At 47.4% G+C, this 18,069-nt stretch overlaps 1 protein-coding gene across 2 annotated transcripts in view; it reads left to right on the top strand.

The window, feature by feature from the left end:
* Positions 1 to 18,069, top strand: part of ADAMTS12 (ADAM metallopeptidase with thrombospondin type 1 motif 12) — a 639,247-nt gene that overhangs the window by 535,891 nt on the left and 85,287 nt on the right. For both annotated transcript variants that reach the window (XR_012321927.1, XM_073681470.1), the window contains exon 17: positions 3,664 to 3,790. Coding sequence is in view for 1 of the 2 variants with exons in the window: in XM_073681470.1 (XP_073537571.1) it covers positions 3,664 to 3,790 (127 nt within the window). In the remaining variant the exon portion in view is untranslated. The remainder of the gene's footprint in view (positions 1 to 3,663; positions 3,791 to 18,069) is intronic.

Genomic DNA, 18,069 nt, shown 5'->3' with positions numbered 1-18,069 from the left:
ATGCTGCCTATTGGGGACATTTACCTGCCTATTGAGGACCGATGCTGCCTATTGGGGACATTTACCTGCCTATTGAGGACCGATGCTGCCTATTGGGGACATTTACCCGCCTATTGAGGACTGATGCTGCCTATTGGGGACATTTACCTGCCTATTGAGGACCGATGATGCCTATTGGGTACATTTACCTGCCTATTGAGGACATTTACCTGCCTATTGGGGACATTTACCTGCCTATTGGGGACCTATGCTGCCTATTGGGGACATTTACCTGCCTATTGGGGACCTATGCTGCCTATTGGGAACATTTACCTGCCTATTGAGGACCTATGCTGCCTATTGGGGACATTTACCTGCCTATTGGGGACCTATGCTGCCTATTGGGGACATTTACCTGCCTATTGAGGACCTATGCTGCCTATTGGGGACATTTACCTGCCTATTGGGGACCTATGCTGCCTATTGGGGACATTTACCTGCCTATTGAGGACCGATGCTGCCTATTGGGGACATTTACCCGCCTATTGAGGACTGATGCTGCCTATTGGGGACATTTACCTGCCTATTGAGGACCGATGATGCCTATTGGGTACATTTACCTGCCTATTGAGGACATTTACCTGCCTATTGGGGACATTTACCTGCCTATTGGGGACCTATGCTGCCTATTGGGAACATTTACCTGCCTATTGAGGACCTATGCTGCCTATTGGGGACATTTACCTGCCTATTGGGGACCGATGCTGCCTATTGGGGACATTTACCTGCCTATTGGGGACCTATGCTGCCTATTGGGGACATTTACCTGCCTATTGAAATACCGGTTGATTTAACTTTACTTGTTCTTCATTTTAAATATTGTATTTGTTCCTGTATTGTTTTTTTTTACTACAAAATAAGATATGTGCAGTGTGCATAGGAATTTGTTCATAGTTTTTTTAAAAAACTATAGTCCGGCCCTCCAATGGTCTGAGGGACCGTGAACTGGCCCCCTGTTTAAAAAGTTTGAGGACCCCTGATTTATATCATGATGCTGTTTTACACTATTTACACTGTTGCCTATCTGACGTCTGTCGCAGATGCAAAGAAAAAAGTGAAGTTCACCAAAATTGCATTAAATCCTTTTTTTGGACAGATCAATAGCCGTTCCCACAAAAAATCTCGTCCCAGATTATTGTTTTGTGTAAACGAGCCATAAGACGGAGATAAAACCTGTTGGATGCTCTGTGCGTCCTGTGATCCTGAATTCATGCTCCTTTGATTATTTTGGATTTTTCCGCCTGTTGAATGTTCCGGTTTTCTTTTCCTTTCTGCACCTGTTTATTCATTTATATCGACTTTATCTCTTGTTACATTTCCCAACATACAATATTTCCACCAAGGTCAGAATTTATTATACGGCTTTGATTACATTCCCGGCAGGAGGATTTATACATATATTCGCCTTTTAGTTATATTTTCCTTACTTTGCTCCTTCACCGTTGGTCACAGCGGGTCACAGCGGTATAATACCATTAGATGTACGGCATCCAAGGCCGGCGCCTCATACATACAGATACAATATGTGCATTTTTACATAATTAGGACTGTAATTATGTGTTTCTGTAGCAGAACATTGCTGGACGGTGGGGGGCCGAGTAGGGACACGGGGCCATTAGGATCAAGAAAGAGAAAAACGTCTTTAACCTTAATTGATCCAGATGGACAAAAACCTTAACAAAAGCAACAATAAAGGTAAAAGAACAAAGGGAATAATGTGGATAGTATCGACTTGTACAGCGGCGCATGCAGTCACTATGATCCATAGTAGGGAGCCATAAATGCTCCGCACGACACTATATGGCGCCTTTTTACAGAACCATATATCAGATGTGTTCTGTCCTAATAACAAAGCTTCAAGGGAGACTTTTCCACAATTTGACATCTGATGGAACATGATATGCATGAAATCAGAGGCATTTGGAAGAACAATGAGGCCAATATAATGCAGAGCTGTAATTCCTCCATGTGCCTCAGCCATAGGCCACGGCCCCACTATCAGTATTTGGTCAGTATTCGGTCAGTATTTTTTCTCAGCAGTGGGAGCCAAAACCAGGTGAGGAACAATCAGAGAAAAGGTAGAATAGAAACAAGTCACCAATTCTGCATTTATCACCCACTCCTGGTTTTGGCTTCCACTCCTGAGAAAAAATACTGACCAAATACTGATAGTGGGGGCTGTGGCCTAAAGGAGAGCCATTGTTCCACACTATAGCCTTTTTATTGGAGAGTCTCAAAGTTGGACCTTCGCTGATCATAAAGTGATGACATATTTCTAGTAAGATGCCATCACTTTCATAATAGGAATAACTCAGAAGAAGCTGCCATATGTGTGCGAATGAGGAATAATTCTGGTTATTACTTGTCTTGTATCCTGCATTATTCACTAGGTTTCCCCTCTGCGGCCTCTATCTCTAATTTTCAGTTCTCCCTGAGCTAGGGGAGAGATAGCTGCCATCATGTCTACCATACACGGCACCGACAGACATGAAGGATTCCTACTCTCCTGTCTCTTAGGAGCACTTGTTCAGAAGCAGCAGCACAGAGGACATTATACAGCAGTACTGAGCAGTGTAGATGTGAATCCAGCTTTTGGGTGAGCAACAGCATGGATGATAAAATACGACGATACTGAGCAGTGTGGCTGTGATTCCAGCAATGGAGTGAGATAAAGCACTTACTAGAAAGAAGCAGCAGCATGGAGGATATTATACAGCAGTATAGCTGTGATAGCAGCACTGACATGGGCTTAAGCATTTACAAGAAAGCAGCAGCGTGGAGGATATTATAAATCAGTACTGAGCAGTATAGATGGGATTCCAGCATTAGAGTGATATAAAGCCCTTACTACAAAGCAGCAGCAGCATAAAGAATATTACACGGCAGTGCTGAGCAGTGCTGCTATGATTGCAGCCCTGAAGTGAGCTAATGCACTTACTACTGTTTTCTAGTAGAATGGAGAACATTATACAGCAGTTCTGAGCAGAGTAGCAGTGAATCCTGCTCATGGGTGAAACAGAACACTTACTATAAAGCAGCAGGTATTTGTATCTGTCTCTCTACCTTTCTCTCTCGCTCTGCTCATCCTTCCTCCCTTCCCTCTCCATAAGCTTCAGTTGTCAGCTGTAATCTGATACCTCAGTGAGCTAGCTGTCCATCTTACCTTTATCAGAATGGATTTTAGCAGTTTTTCACAGTGAATGGTGAGTTCAGGAGGCATGGAGGGGGGAAGAAGTGGCTTATAAGTGGAGAAAGAAGTATATATATCTGATAAAATATATTACAAAATTTTGTGAATTCGCTTGCACTATTGATTTATGCAAATATTGCTGAACTAACTGTGTCCAATTAAGCAACAGATTCAGAGCTCATGAACACAGGTTTATACGGTTCTGTTCTGCCGGAGACGATCAATAGTTCCCTTTACTCAATACTATGTGACGTGTGATAGTTCGTGGCCACGTTTTTGCACTGAGGCTTTACATTACTCATTTTGATGTAGCAGAGATGATTTATCATTGAATTGGTCTAAGATGACTCAGAACTTTCATTAAATGACAGTACATTGAAATGACAATCTCAGCACTGCTACATCTGTAATGGTTCCTTGTATCTCCCTCCCAGGGGTTCAGCGCCAGGTTGCCAGATGTGTTAGCAAAGGAAAAGGTGTGGTGAAATATACCTTCTGTGATCCGAACGAGCAGCCGATGCCACGGCAGAAGAAGTGCAACCTGCAGGACTGCCCGGCCAGGTGAGCACACGCCGATCTAGTACTGAGGTGGAGTGACAATGTAGACAACTGTTCAGTGTAATTCCTGTACTTTACACTCTCAGTTTTCAGGATCTCTGCTTGCTGTCATTCAGTAGGAACATCCATTGTTGCATTGTCAACAACATGGAAGCGCGATACGGCCGTCAGTATGGAGGATTTGGTCAGACAGGAAAATTTCTCCCATCCCCTTTTGAGGTTTTAAGATCAGCAAGTAGAACAAGGAGTCGAATGGTCAAGAAATCTTAAAGGGTTATTGCCAGAAAATCAAATTCTCAAGGGTATCCAGAGCCCCATTCTCAGGATTACTGCGGGTCATCACGTTAATCCTCTGTTGTATGGATAGAGCCTTTGGTATAAGCCTTTACTGTTTGCTTACTCCTCATTCATTGTGCTACAGTATATACATGCTATAGCTATGACGAGAGGCGCACATAGAAATCATGGCGCTCCATAATAAAAGTTCTAATTGGGACCCATTACCCTCCCCCCACTACAAAAAAAAAACAGGGAGAGGGATATGTATTGTGGCAAGTACATAGTAATTATGCATATTGAAGCCCTTTAGTGTTCTCATCCAGATTCCCTTTGTTGGCCATTATAGTGTATGATGCTCCCCAAAAACGCCCCCAACCACACACACTTAGTATATCCCCACAGTGAATCCCTACAATTTCAACCCACAGTCCCCCTACACACACATATACAGTATGACGACTCCATTGTGCCATCAAAGTGTAACACCCCTTCAATGCCCCCAGCACAATATAATACCTCCACAATGCCCGTAAAGTCTGCCTACACAGTATGATGGCCCCTACTCTGTATGATGACCTACAATCAGTAGGATTCCCAAAAAGCCCCCCACATATTGTCTCCTCAGTATGATGCTCCGTAGCCCCACACTCAGTATGTTGGCCCCCACAGTATCATGTCCCCTACAGACCCTCAATTGGTAAGATGGCCCCAACTGCTCCTCACTTGATATAATGGCCGGCACGCCCCCCCTCCTCACTCAATATGATGGCCTCACACATAGTATCATGACCCCTACATCCCCTCATTTGGTAAGATGGCCCTCACTGTCCCTTCCTTGTTGTAGAATGACTCACACAGCCCACCCCTCACTCAGTACGATGGCTCACAGCCCCTCACTCAGTATGATGGCTCCACTGCCCCTCTCTCAGTATGATGGCCCCACAGTCCCTCACTCAGTATGATGGCCCCACAGCCCCTCATTCAGTATGATGGCCCCACAGCCCCTCACTCACTATGATGGCCCCACAGCCCCTCACTCAGTATGATGGCTACACTGCCCCTCACTCAGTATGATGGCCCCACAACCCCTCTCTCAATATGATGGCCCCCACAGCCCCTCACTCAGCATGATGGCCCCACAACCCCTCACTCAGCATGATGGCCCCACAGCCCCTTACTCAGTATGATGGCCCCACAGCCCCTCTCTCAATATGATGGCCCCCACAGCCCCTCACTCAGTATGATGGCCCCACAGCCCCAAACTCAGTATGGTGGCTCCACTGCCCCTCACTCAGTATGATGGCCCCACAGCCCCTCATTAAGTATGATGGCCCCACAGCCCCTCATTCAGTATGAGGGCCCCACAGCCCCTCATTCAGTATGATGGCCCCACAGCCCCTCACTCAGTATGATGGCTACTCTGCCCCTCACTCAGTTTGATGGCCCCACAACCCCTCTCTCAATATGATGGCCCCCACAGCTCCTCACACAGTATGATGGCCCCACAACCCCTCACTCAGTATGATGGCCTTACAGCCCCTCACTCAGTATAATGGCCCCACAGCCCCTCACTCAGTATGATGGCCCCACAGCCCCGCACTCAGTATGATGGCTCCACTGCCCCTCACTCAGTATGATGGCCCCACAGCCCCTCATTAAGTATGATGGCCCCACAGGCCCTCATTCAGTATGATGGCCCCACAGCCCCTCACTCACTGTGATGGCCCCACAGCCCCTCACTCAGTATGATGGCTACACAACCCCTCTCTTAATATGATGGCCCCCACAGCTCCTCACACATTATGATGGCCCCACAACCCCTCACTCAGTATGATGGCCCTACAGCCTCTCATTCAGTATGATGGCCCCACAGCCCCTCACTCAGTATGATGGCCCCACAACCCCTCTCTCAATATGATGGCCCCCACAGCACCTCACACAGTATGATGGCCCCACAACCCCTCACTTAGTAGGATGGCCCCACAGCCCCTCACTCAGTATGATGGCCCCACAGCCCATCACTCAGTATGAAAGCCCCACAACCCGTCACGCAGTATGATGGCTCCACCGCCCCTCACTCAACATGATGGCCCCACAGCCCCCTACTCAGTATGATGGCCCCACAGCCCCTCTGTCAATATGATGGCCCCCACAGCCCCTCACTCAGTATGATGGCCCCACAGCCCCCTACTCAGTATGATGGCCCCACCGCCCTTCTCTCAGTATGATGGCTCCACAGCCCCTCATTCAGTATGATGGCCCCACAGCCCCTCATTCAGTATGATGGCCCCACAGCCCCTCATTAAGTATGAAGGCCCCACAGTCCTTCATTCAGTATGATGGCCCCACAGCCCCTCACTCGTTATGATGGCCCCACCACCCCTCTCTCAGTATAATGGCCCCACTGCCCCTCATTCAGTATGATGGCCCCACAGCCCCTCACTCGTTATGATGGCCCCACCGCCCCTCTCTCAGTATGATGGCCCCACTGCCCCTCAATCAGTATGAGTTATTAAAAGAGAAATAAACACTGCTTACCTCTCCTCATTTCAGCAGCACAAACTTGGAAGTGTGCAGTGTGAGGACTGAGTCTCAACACTGTCTCGAATGACACCAGGTTCACCCGAGTCACGGTCCCCATAGCGGCCTCATGGTCTGCCGCTATGGACAGCCCCTGGCTGTGAGAAAGCTTAGCACCAGCTGCATTCATATAAATCCCCTGCTGACCGCATCCATCAGGCCACACACCTGCTTATCTGGGCCTCAGTCATTCAGGAACACATTCAGGGAGTACAGAGAATGCACCATCATTAGTCAGCGCCATCCTCATGGATCATAGATATTGGTACAGAACTTGTTAGATACATGTCCAGAGTTATAATGTACTAACGGTGCTCTTGATGATGGGTACTGTTATGAGGGGCACTGTGTGGATGCTGTTACTGAGGAGGTACCATGTGGTTTGTACTATTATTGAGGGGGCAATGTTAGGCAGACATTAAAAAATGTGCATTGTATGGCTGGTTCTTTTATGTGGGTATTGTATGGCTGACATTACTTAGGGGACATTGTGTACCTGGAGACATTAGACAATGCAAATAATGAGGGGACACTATATGGCTGGTACTGTTTTGAAGGGCACTGTCTTAATGCCATTATTGAGAGGACACTTTTTACTGGTACCTGACACTACTGAGAATTCACTTTGTGGCTGACACAATTATAGGGAGTACTATGGGGTTGACATTATTGAGTGGGCATTGTGTGACTGATACTTTTATGGGGGCGCTGTATTACAGACATTACTCAGAGGGCACTGCACTATTGAAGAACCATTGTAGTTAGCACTTTAGTGGAGGGTACATTATGGCTGGCACTGTTATGCTGGGCATCTTGAAGCTGGAATTCATAGCCACCTCATGTCCTCCTCTCTGGAGTGCAAAATTGGGGGAGCAGGAGATTCCAAATCTCCAGACAGATATGGATTCCACTCGTGGACCTTCAACCTGTCAGATATTTATGTCATGTACCTGGTTATAAATCGGCTTAGAGTGATAAGAAGAAAGTGTAGAATAGGGAATATGGTAAAAGACAAAAAGGACAGGGGGTAAAGGTCTCTGCCACTGAAACAGACAGGAAATGGCATTTTTTTTATAAACCACACCCCCGCTCAATAGGACACGCCTACCTCTAATAAGCTCCACCCCCGCTTATACACACAGCATAGCCTATTCCTGTGAAAAAGCCAAGTTCAGTTGCTAATATTTTTTGTTTTTGCAGAGGACATGGTCTTTTTGTCATCTATAAAGCCGGGTGGGCACAAAAATATACAGAAGTGATATTGGGAACCTAAGTCTTGTCTTCCGAGGAGTCTGACTACGACTACAGTGAAGGGTTAACACCTAGACACGTAAAATGATGAAATGCCACATTAGAGTCACTCTACAGTTTGCGGTTTCCGGATTAATCTCACAATCGCTGAATTTCAACAAGACATTTGTGCTGCGTTGCTCGACGGCTCGGCTCAGGGCTTCATCTCTTCAGGAGTCAATAGTGTGAATAACTTTCCATTACTTTGCATTTAGCACAATGCGAGCTGCTGGTGAGGAGCGCGGCGGGGCGAGCGCCACATTACATTGATTTCTCTATTAGCACTTTCCCTTCTCTAAATTGTAAATCATCATGTTTTATATTTATGACGATCCAGGACAGGATTTTGCTGCCTGCAGTTGTACATACAGATGTGGACGAGATTAATCTAAGTAGAGCGGCCCGAACTGCACAGGAATGGCTGACTGTCAGTCACACAGAAAAGTTCATAGATTGCCTATAGATTCAGCACCACGTCCACTTCCAGTACCCAGGGCACAAGTCCCACTAGACCCCAAAGGATTGGTGCAAAGATCTTGATTAGGTAGGCATGCCTATAGTTCCAGTGGTGTCCCCACACTCCTAGGACCTAAAGCACAAGACTCCCTGCCTTCCTTCCCCTCTCCCTGGTGGTGATACAATAATTACATTCTCATAAAAGTGACGTTCAGTCCAGTGTCAACCTCTACGTTCCCAGCCACTAAGGCACCAATTCCACCATACACCTTAGCCCTGATACCATTATTTCTATTACATAGGAGTGCCTATATTTCCAGTGGTGTCCCTATGCTCCTAGTCCCCAGGGCGCAAGACCCCACAGCCCCCAGCATCATACAATGATTTCAATCACATAGGAGGGCCAGACCACCAACTTTTGCAATGATTCCAATCACACAGGAGTGCCTATATTTCCAATGGTGCCACCTCAACCCCCAGCACTCAGGGCACATGTCCTACAAGACCCCTAACTTCTGTAATGATTCCAATCACATAGAAACTCCCATAGTTCCACGGGTGCCCTTCTACCTTCAGCACTTGAGGCTCATGTACCTCCCGAGCCCCCTAATGATGATACCAGTGGTGCCCATCAATCCCCAGCTTGTGTTCCATCACCCCCTAGTATTGATGCAAAGACTCCAATCACATGCAGGTGTTCTAGCTTCATCTCCAGAATCCTAGCGCATAGGGCACATATCCCACCAGACTCCATAGTGATGGTACAGTGACTCAATAATATAGAAGTGCCTATAGTTTTGGTGACACTTCCTTAACTCTTTGCACCTTGGGTTCATGTCCCACCAACAAACCCCCAACCCCACAACCCTAGCGCTGATGCCATGAATCCAATCACATAGATGTGGTATATTTCTAGTGACATCTCAGTCCTTAGTCTCACTCTCTTAGCCAGACGCTAATATCCTGCTCTACTGTCCACCAGCACCGCAAACTTCTGATAACTGACTTTATCCCTCTTACTATGAGCAGCCATCTTGGGGTCTATGGAGAGTTGTCTTTGGTTACCCAGTCACCCACCTCCATTAAAGTCCAAACAACGCTTTGCTCCCATCTGTTCTCTCCATTACTGATTGTTAACAGGGCCGGGACAAAGTATTTTGGTGCCCTAAGCAGATGAAGCCAGTGGCGCCCCTTCCCCTGATGAACCTTCAGCCCCCAAGTAAAGGAATGGGTCAGAGACTAAGGTAAAAGGACACCCACCGCAGCCCCTCTCCCTCACCGAGGGGTCAGATATCAAGCTCTGACAACCACTTCCACTAGAATTGTTACCTTTTTCACCAAAAAATACCAGCAAAAGTAAAAAAAAGTTATGTACTTTAGGGATGAGGCTCAATAGAGAGCATATTTTCAAAGTTAGATATTGAATCATTCATTGTTTTTATACCATTTACACAATACATGGGACAAATAGCGATATTCATACCTGATGTCCTATATTTTCAATGTCAGAACCACGAATGGACATGGAACCTAACATAATAATTTAATAATAATATTTTTTTTTTATAGCGCCAACATATTCCTCAGCACTTTATTATTTTAGAGGGGAATTGTACAAACAATAAAGACATTACAGAATAAACATAACTCATAATGGGGGCCGTTTGGTTTCAGTTAAGGTGTCCATCATTTAGCGGATACCCTAATGGAAACTAAACAGACCCCATTATAGATAAAGGGATACAGATACGTATGATTGTTTTTAAATCCGTCATGTGACAAACGCAGTTTTCAACAACACTGATGGTGGATCTGGTGCTGTATTCCAGGAGGGTGCAGGAGTTGGGCGTAGCTAGAGGGAAGCCCCGCATGACTGGGATTGGCCAGGAGGAGCCGAGTTTGGAAGATGCGGGGGTTTAGGATTGGGTGAGGACGTATGGGGGCGTGCATTAAAGAGTTGAGGGGTCGTCTGTGAGAATTAGTGCAGTAAAGTGCCATTCTCCTGTAAGGACTCGGACAATGAAGATCCCATATAACACAAAATTGCTACCTCTATGGAGTCCGTGGAAGCATTGGTAGCCCAGCTGCGGGACACGGCCCGTTATAGAGAGGGAGGCTGGCTGGCGTCCCAGCTGTCAGCCTTGCTGGGGGCAGCACGTGTGGAGGAGGAGGCACCAGAACCCAGCGGGAGATCAAGAAGATCGCTGCCTCCGGAGCGGCTGTCGCCCGAAGTACTTGCGGTGGCTGCGGAGCCCCTCACGGGACCCTGCGTGTAGTGAGCAGCAGAGTGCGGTGACACGCCGCCGGGCTCGCACCGACAGGAATCCGCATAGCCGGCCTGTGGGTTCTGGTCGGCGTGCATCGGGGACCAGCGCCGAGGTACAAGCTGCACAGGAAGTGCGGGCCGCACAGGAAGTGCGGCCGGCTGCAGCAGCGCAGCCCGCACCGGAAGTCAGGGCAGCGCCTAGCAGGGACATCCCTGCATCAGACAGATCTGCCTGCACACGGCACAACGCCTTGGATCGGAGGCGCGCAGCAGTGGAGCCGGCGGGACAGACATCTGTAACGGCAGGTGTCCCTGGCAATGTTCCTGTCGAGGTACCTGCCAGACGGAGCGGGAGACTCACCATACGGCGGCGATCGGAGGGCTGGCAGCAGAGAGAAGCGGCACTGGCAGGCCCAGCTCTTCAGTCTGCGGCGGGCGGCAGAGTGGAGCTGCCTGGCAGTCACATCCCATCCAGCACGGGCCGGGCCGGTCGGTCCGGGACTGGGGGCGATCGGGGTCACAGGCCTACTAAGCGGAGCAGAGTGAGGACAAGCAGGAGGCGAACTTCAGACGTGGGAGTACCAGCAGCTGCGGCAGGCGCTCGGGTCCCCCCCCAGTGACGAGGAGGCCGGGTGTTCGGGCCTGGAGCATGGCCGCCAATCGGAAGGATCGGATTTGGAACAAAGAACGGAAAACTCACGGGATCGGCAGGACTCAGGATTGTCGGCTGGAGGGGACACAGCACCTGCGCAGCTACGTGAGTATGATTATATGTCTGGCTTGTTGCCCGCAGGGGCTGTATCACAGGGGGTAGCGAGTAGTCAATTAGTGGGGTACGATGTGAGGAATGTGGGTGGGCCGAGTGGGGCACAGGTCCCGGGGCTTAGTGATATTTTACGCACTATGTCGCAAGTCTTGCTGAGGTTAGACGGTGGGACAGCAGGTGAGACGGGTGTCTCACCCGTGAGAGCTTGGTTGACTGGGCAGGCGGCGGCGCAGCGGGCTGGGCCTGAAGGGGTCAGGTCAATGGTTGCTAGCGAGGAGGTGTCATCTGGGGTTTCAGTATCGGTGCAAACTGAAAAAGAAAAAGGCGATACGGTGAAGCTGGATGATAGGGCAAGGGGTGAGGTGTACGTGTGTTTTGAGGGGCCTTTGGGGGCACATTTAAAAAAAGAGGTAAGGGAAAAAATTTGGCGGGATGAGTATGTTGAAATTTTTTCCCTCCTCCCCTTGGAAAAGTTCAATTTAGATAAGGGAAAGAAGGACGATAGCAAGAAGGAGGAGGAAGAAAAGCGGAGGTGGCGTTTGATTCCCCAGACGTTTGTAAATTGGTTGCAAGCGTTTGCAATATTGGCTAGCGTTATCGGGAAGAAGTTTCCGGAAAATTGCTCCGGTTTATTTTGTTATTTGGATTCTATAGTCAAGGCCCACCGTACATACGGGGGGCAGACATGGTTACGTTACGACGAGCAGTTCAGGCAGAGGAAGGCAGTGAGGCCAGAAATTAAGTGGGATCAGAAGAACATAGGGTTGTGGCTTAAGGTAATGGCTCCGGCCAGGTACGGGGCAGTCCTTTCACGGGAGCGGGGGCAGCGGTAGTCAATCGTCTGGACACGGGGGGGGTAACGCGGGGGCGCAAGGAGGAAAAGAAAAACCGGGAACGTGTTGGCAGTTTAATGACGGTCAATGCAAGTACGGGAACAGCTGTAAATTCAAACACGTGTGTTCCCATTGTAGCGGGAGTTCCCACGGCGCCTCCAAATGTTTCAAGAAAGGAAAAGGGAAGCCTTCAGTGGGTCCTGGTCAAGGGGGAGACTCCAATGAAACTTCCCGGGATGCCCCCCTTTTTAAGTAGATATCCAGATCGGGAAAAAGCGGATGTTATTAGTCACGGTTTTTTAGAAGGTTTTAGGATTCCTCCACTCGCACATAAAGTTCCTTTTTCACTTAAGAATTTGAGGTCGGTCCAGTTGCATCCGGACGTGGTCAGTGCAAAGTTGTCTAAAGAGGTGGAGTTGGGTCGTATGGCTGGTCCTTTTCAGCGTTTGCCGGGTGAGGGTGTGATTTGCTGGTGACACTGTTGGGGATTTATTCAAAATTGAAGGCATACTGAACCAGCATGGCTACCACAGCATCTTGCAGCGGCATGCTATTCCATCCGGTTTGCGTTTAGTTGGACCATCATTTATTTTTCAACAGGACAATGACCCCAAACACACCTCCAGGCTGTGTAAGGGCTATTTGACCAAGAAGGAGAGTGATGGGGTGCTACGCCAGATGACCTGGCCTCCACAGTCACCAGACCTGAACCCAATCGAGATGGTTTGGGGTGAGCTGGACCGCAGAGTGAAGGCAAAAGGGCCAACAAGTGCTAAGCATCTCTGGGAACTCCTTCAAGATTGTTGGAAGACCATTTCCGGTGACTACCTCTTGAAGCTCATCAAGAGAATGCCAAGAGTGTGCAAAGCAGTCATCAAAGCAAAACATGGCTACTTTGAAGAACCTAGAATATAAGACATATTTTCAGTTGTTTCACACTTTTTTTGTTAAGTATATAATTCCACATGTGTTAATTCATAGTTTTGATGCCTTCAGTGTGAATGTACAATTTTCATAGTCATGAAAATACAGAAAAATCTTTAAATGAGAAGGTGTGTCCAAACTTTTGGTCTGTACTGTATGTTCGGTGGTGTATACATCATTTGATGCGGCAGTAAAATGGGTGCGCAGGTACGGGCCTGGGTCATTGTTGGCTAAGACCGACATTGAATCGGCGTTCAGATTGCTTCCGGTGCACCCGGATAGCATTCCGTTGTTAGGCTGTTTTTGGTGTGAGGAGTACTACCTAGATAGATGTTTGCCCATGGGTTGTGCAATTTCTTGTTCGTTGTTTGAAACTTTTAGCACTTTCTTGGAATGGGCGGTACGGGACGTTGCAGGTGTACAGTCGGTCATTCATTATTTGGATGATTTTTTATTTTTAGGTCCTCCAGAATCATTAGTGTGTGGGAACTTGTTGGCATCTATGTTTTGGGTGGCTAAGTGTTTTGGCATTCCGCTGGCAGAACAAAAAACAGAAGGGTCTTGTACTGTGTTGAGTTTCTTAGGTATTCTGATTGATTGAGAAAAGATGGAATGTCGTTTACCGGAGGATAAATTGCTCATGATGAGGCAGGAGGTGGACAGGGAGGGGAGCTTGCGTAAGGTAACGTTGAAGGAGTTTCAGTTCCTGTTGAGGAGGTTGAATTTCGCTTGCAGAATTATGCCTATGAGCAGGATTTTTTGTCGCAGGTTGTCCGGGGCGACTGCAGGTGTGAGGGCACCGCACCATTTCATTAGGTTGAATAGGGATCACAGAGATGACTTGGAAGTGTGGAAACTTTTTTTGGTGAATTATAATGGGAGGTCGTTAATTCAGCAGGATTTCGTGGACAGTTTTGATTGCAAGATCTATACGGATGCAGCCGGCGGGGCAGGTTTCGGAGCGTACTGTAAGGGGAGGTGGAGTGTTGGAGCGTGGTCAAAATTGTGGAAACAGTTGGGTTACACAAAAAACTTGGCCTTGTTGGAGTTGTTCCCAATAGTGGTGCCGGTTTCTATTTGGGGGGGAATTTTTCTTGAATAGGAGAGTACGTTTTCATTGCGACAACATGGCAGTGGTGGCGGTGATTAACAGTTTGTAGGCCTCGTCCCCTCCAGTCATTAAGCTGCTCAGGGAACTCGTGCTCAGGTGTCTTGAATTGAATGCTTGGATTTCGGCTGTACATGTTTCGGGTGTTTAGAATTCTATAGGGGATGCATTGTCTCGTTTTCAGTGGGATCGTTTCCGGGCTCTGGCGCCAGAGGCGGAGGACGTGGGAGACGAATGCACTTCGCACTTGTGGCGACTGATTACGGAGGAGCAGGAAGGCTAATTCGGGAATCTATTGCGATTAATACCTGGTCTGCTTACGAGGCATCATGTCGAGTAGTGCAAAGTTGGGTGGCTGAATGGGGGCCAATTGTAAGTGACGAGGATAGAAGTATGGCGGTTTTGTTTCTGATTGGCTAGGCATTAGAGATTGGGTGGTTCGGGTCAAGGGTTAGTAAGTTCATGGCTGGGCTGGCGTTCGGTTTTAAATTGCAGGGAGTAGGGGATGCCACAAAATCTTTTTTAGTCAGGCAGGCATTAAAGGGTTTCAGGAGGGGCAGACACATGCCGGACAAGCGAAGACCAGTGTCGTTTACTACGTTAGATGGTTTGGGCGCAGTACTAAGAACGATTTGTAGTTCTAGTTTTGAGTTGGCATTGTTTAAGCTGGCTTTTTCGTTAGCTTTCTTTGGCGCAATGCGAGTTGGGAATTTGTGGCTCCAAGTAAAAGCAGGGCGGAGGACTGTGGGCCTAGGATGTGGGATATTGGGTTGGGGGCATTGATTTTTGGTTAAGACACTCTAAGACGGATCAAGCTGGAAAAGGCAGGCGTGTGGTGTTGGGTAAGGTGGACGGGGCAATGATGTGCCCAAGGAGATGTTTGGAAGAATATTGGCAAGTATGGTCGTGTCGTGTTGGCCCGCGTCTATGCCATGAGGACGGAACGTTTTTGTCCCATTTTCAGTTTACTGCAGTACTCAAAAAAGGGATTCTCAAGTTGTGACTTAGCCCCGAATTATATGGCTCACATTCATTTAGGATTGGCGCAGCGTCAGAGGCAGATAGGTGCAGTTTGGGTGCTGAGGTGATAAAGTGCATCGGCAGGTGGAATTCTGCCTGCTATCTCACGTATGTGAGGTATTAATTATGTTAAGGCAATGGCAAAAGTAGTTTGTCAAGTTGGTTAATATGCTTTTGTTAATCATTTTAGGTGCTGGTCCATTGTTAGCCTGGATTTTCGGACATTCATTCGTGCATTGGGGGGCACGGTGGGCCGACGTAAGGCCAGACCGTAGGCAATTGGGTTTTGGTAGGGAGCAGATTGTTGTCCGCTGGCTGGGTTTTAGGGGGTTGGTGTGGAGTCGGTTTTTGCCTGAATTCCACAAGGTGGCACGGTTGGATAGAGCACCTGATATCTTGGTGGTTCACATAGGTGGGAACGATTTGGGATCAAGGCCCATTAGGGAATTAATTTGTGACATTCGCTTTGATTTTTTGAGATTATGGACAACTTTTCCGGGGTTGCTGACGGTGTGGTCTGACATCGTGCCTAGACAGTAGTGGAGGGCGGTGAGATCATTAAAAGGGATCAATAGAGCGAGGGTGAAGTTGAATAGGGCCATAGCGGCCTTTGTATCCAGGAATGGAGGTGCAAGCATCAGACATTTAGATTTAGAACCCAGAACGGGTAATTTTTTCCTGGAGGATGGTGTTTATTTGAATGCCATCGGAATTGATCTCTGGGCTTTTGCAATACAGGATGGGATTGAAAGGGCATTGTTGGGGTTGGGGCACTCACGAGCCTGAGGTGTCAGGGCTGTACGTGGTTGGCTGGGGGTGGGGTTCTTGGAGTTGGTACTGATTTGTTGGTACAAGGAATTTGCGAGAATTCCGGGCAATTTGAAGTTACATGGGGGGTGGTCTGGCAATTTTTGATCAGGGCTTTGGAGAGGGGTTTTACCCTGGGAGCTCTTAATCTTTTACGTATTGTGGAAGTATGGTGCCCTCGCTGGTGGTGCACGGCTGAGGGTAAGATGGCGGTTGGATTTCTTTCGTGTATAAAAGCCAGACCTATTAGCTCCAAGAACCCTCCCCTCTTATGTTATCTGGTATTATTATTGTTAAAATGTTAATGTTTGTATGTTAATAAAATGGCCGCTATGGCCAAATTTATCCAAAGAATCCACTGGTGAAATGTTTTTATTCAGGGGGGTAAGGTGTAGCATTGGAGAAGGTGGAACGAGGTAAATACGGTAAGAAGCCGTACTGGCCGTACCCGGTCATGTACTGATGGTATTTCTTGTGTCATATTCCTGTACTGACATTGGTTCTAGTGACCTATTTAATTACTGATTATGGTTCTGGTGCTGTATTTATCTACTATTGATGGTTTTGGTGTTCTATTTATGTACTTATGATAATTTTGGTTTCGTGTTCATATACTGATGATGGTTCTGGTGATGAATACAACACCAGAACTATCATCACTGCATGAATGCATGATCAGAGCTATCAGTAGTACATGTATACAGCACCAGAACAACCATCACTACATGAATACATCGCCAGAGCCACAATCAGTACAGAAACATGACACAAGAATCACCATCAGTACGTGAGTATGTCACCACAACTACCATCAGTACAGGAATACCTTACCATAAACAACTGATGGTGGTTCCCATGCTGTGCTGAATGCCTGCAGAAGGAGGAAGATGCCAAGCTGCCGGCAGGCATTCAGCAATGTCAGTCATTTTTTCATAAAGTACACCCCCTCAGGGAGGCAGGAGGCCGCGCCCTAGACAGGTGCCTACTCTGCCTGCCTCTCGTCCAAGGCCTGATTGTCATTATCTAATTTCGACCTTCGTGCCTTCCTCTTTAAGGCATTATTCACAGATGCGGTTCCTTTTTTACATCCGTTTTTCATCCATTTGCCTTCTATGTGTCTATTTTTTATCATCCGCGTGTCATCCATTTTTTACATATGTTAAAAAAATTCAAGGAGGATCAAGAGAGGATTTCACAAGCTTCTCCTACAAACCAGTGAGTGAAAAGCAGACAGAATGTGGATGACTATCGTGCGCTGTCTGTCATTTTCTCTAACCCATACATTGACCCTGTCGGACTCTACTCCAATTCTTTAATGAGCACCACTGGTAAATATGGGATGACGAATAGCCCCCTAGAACAAGAAGGAACGGCCAAAGAACAGCCTTCATATACACTGTGCAATCCGCTGTGGATTCCGCCATGGAATTGACGCTGATTTGGTGCAGACTTCATCCTACTCATCGCACGGTGAAAATCCTCAGAAAAAATTACATGATGCAGATTAAAAATTGTGCTGCACAGGTCAATTTATAGCATGGAAATTACCAACCTTCTTAATAATCTCATTCATTTTACTAATGCGGTCATTCTCTGCAGAATTTCCAGTTGCAAATCCAGACGGAAAATCCGCAGCAAACTTGCAACGTGTGAACACAGAATTATGGTAGTGTATGTACAGGAGGAGAAAGAGTTAACCCGCAAACTCCGATGTGCCCCATTTGTGCTGCATTCATACTTCAGCTCCATGACACGACCAATGAAGCGAACATGTCGAATTTTTTAAAATCCATAAAATGAATTTATTAGTTTACTGAACCGTGTGCGGGAGATTGGCCAGAAAGACGCTCACGTATTGTGTCCCAGAATATTTCTGATTAAGCAGATTTTCTCTCTAGACCTTCACTGGGAAATGTGTTTGATACATAGAAGATAAAAAATGTACCGAGAAAA

Source organism: Phyllobates terribilis, unplaced genomic scaffold, assembly GCF_046119375.1.
Source record: "Phyllobates terribilis strain yellow unplaced genomic scaffold, ASM4611937v1 Scaffold_1__5_contigs__length_1240528914, whole genome shotgun sequence".
NCBI lineage: Eukaryota > Metazoa > Chordata > Amphibia > Anura > Dendrobatidae > Phyllobates > Phyllobates terribilis.
This window is presented reverse-complemented; position numbering and strand designations above follow the sequence as displayed.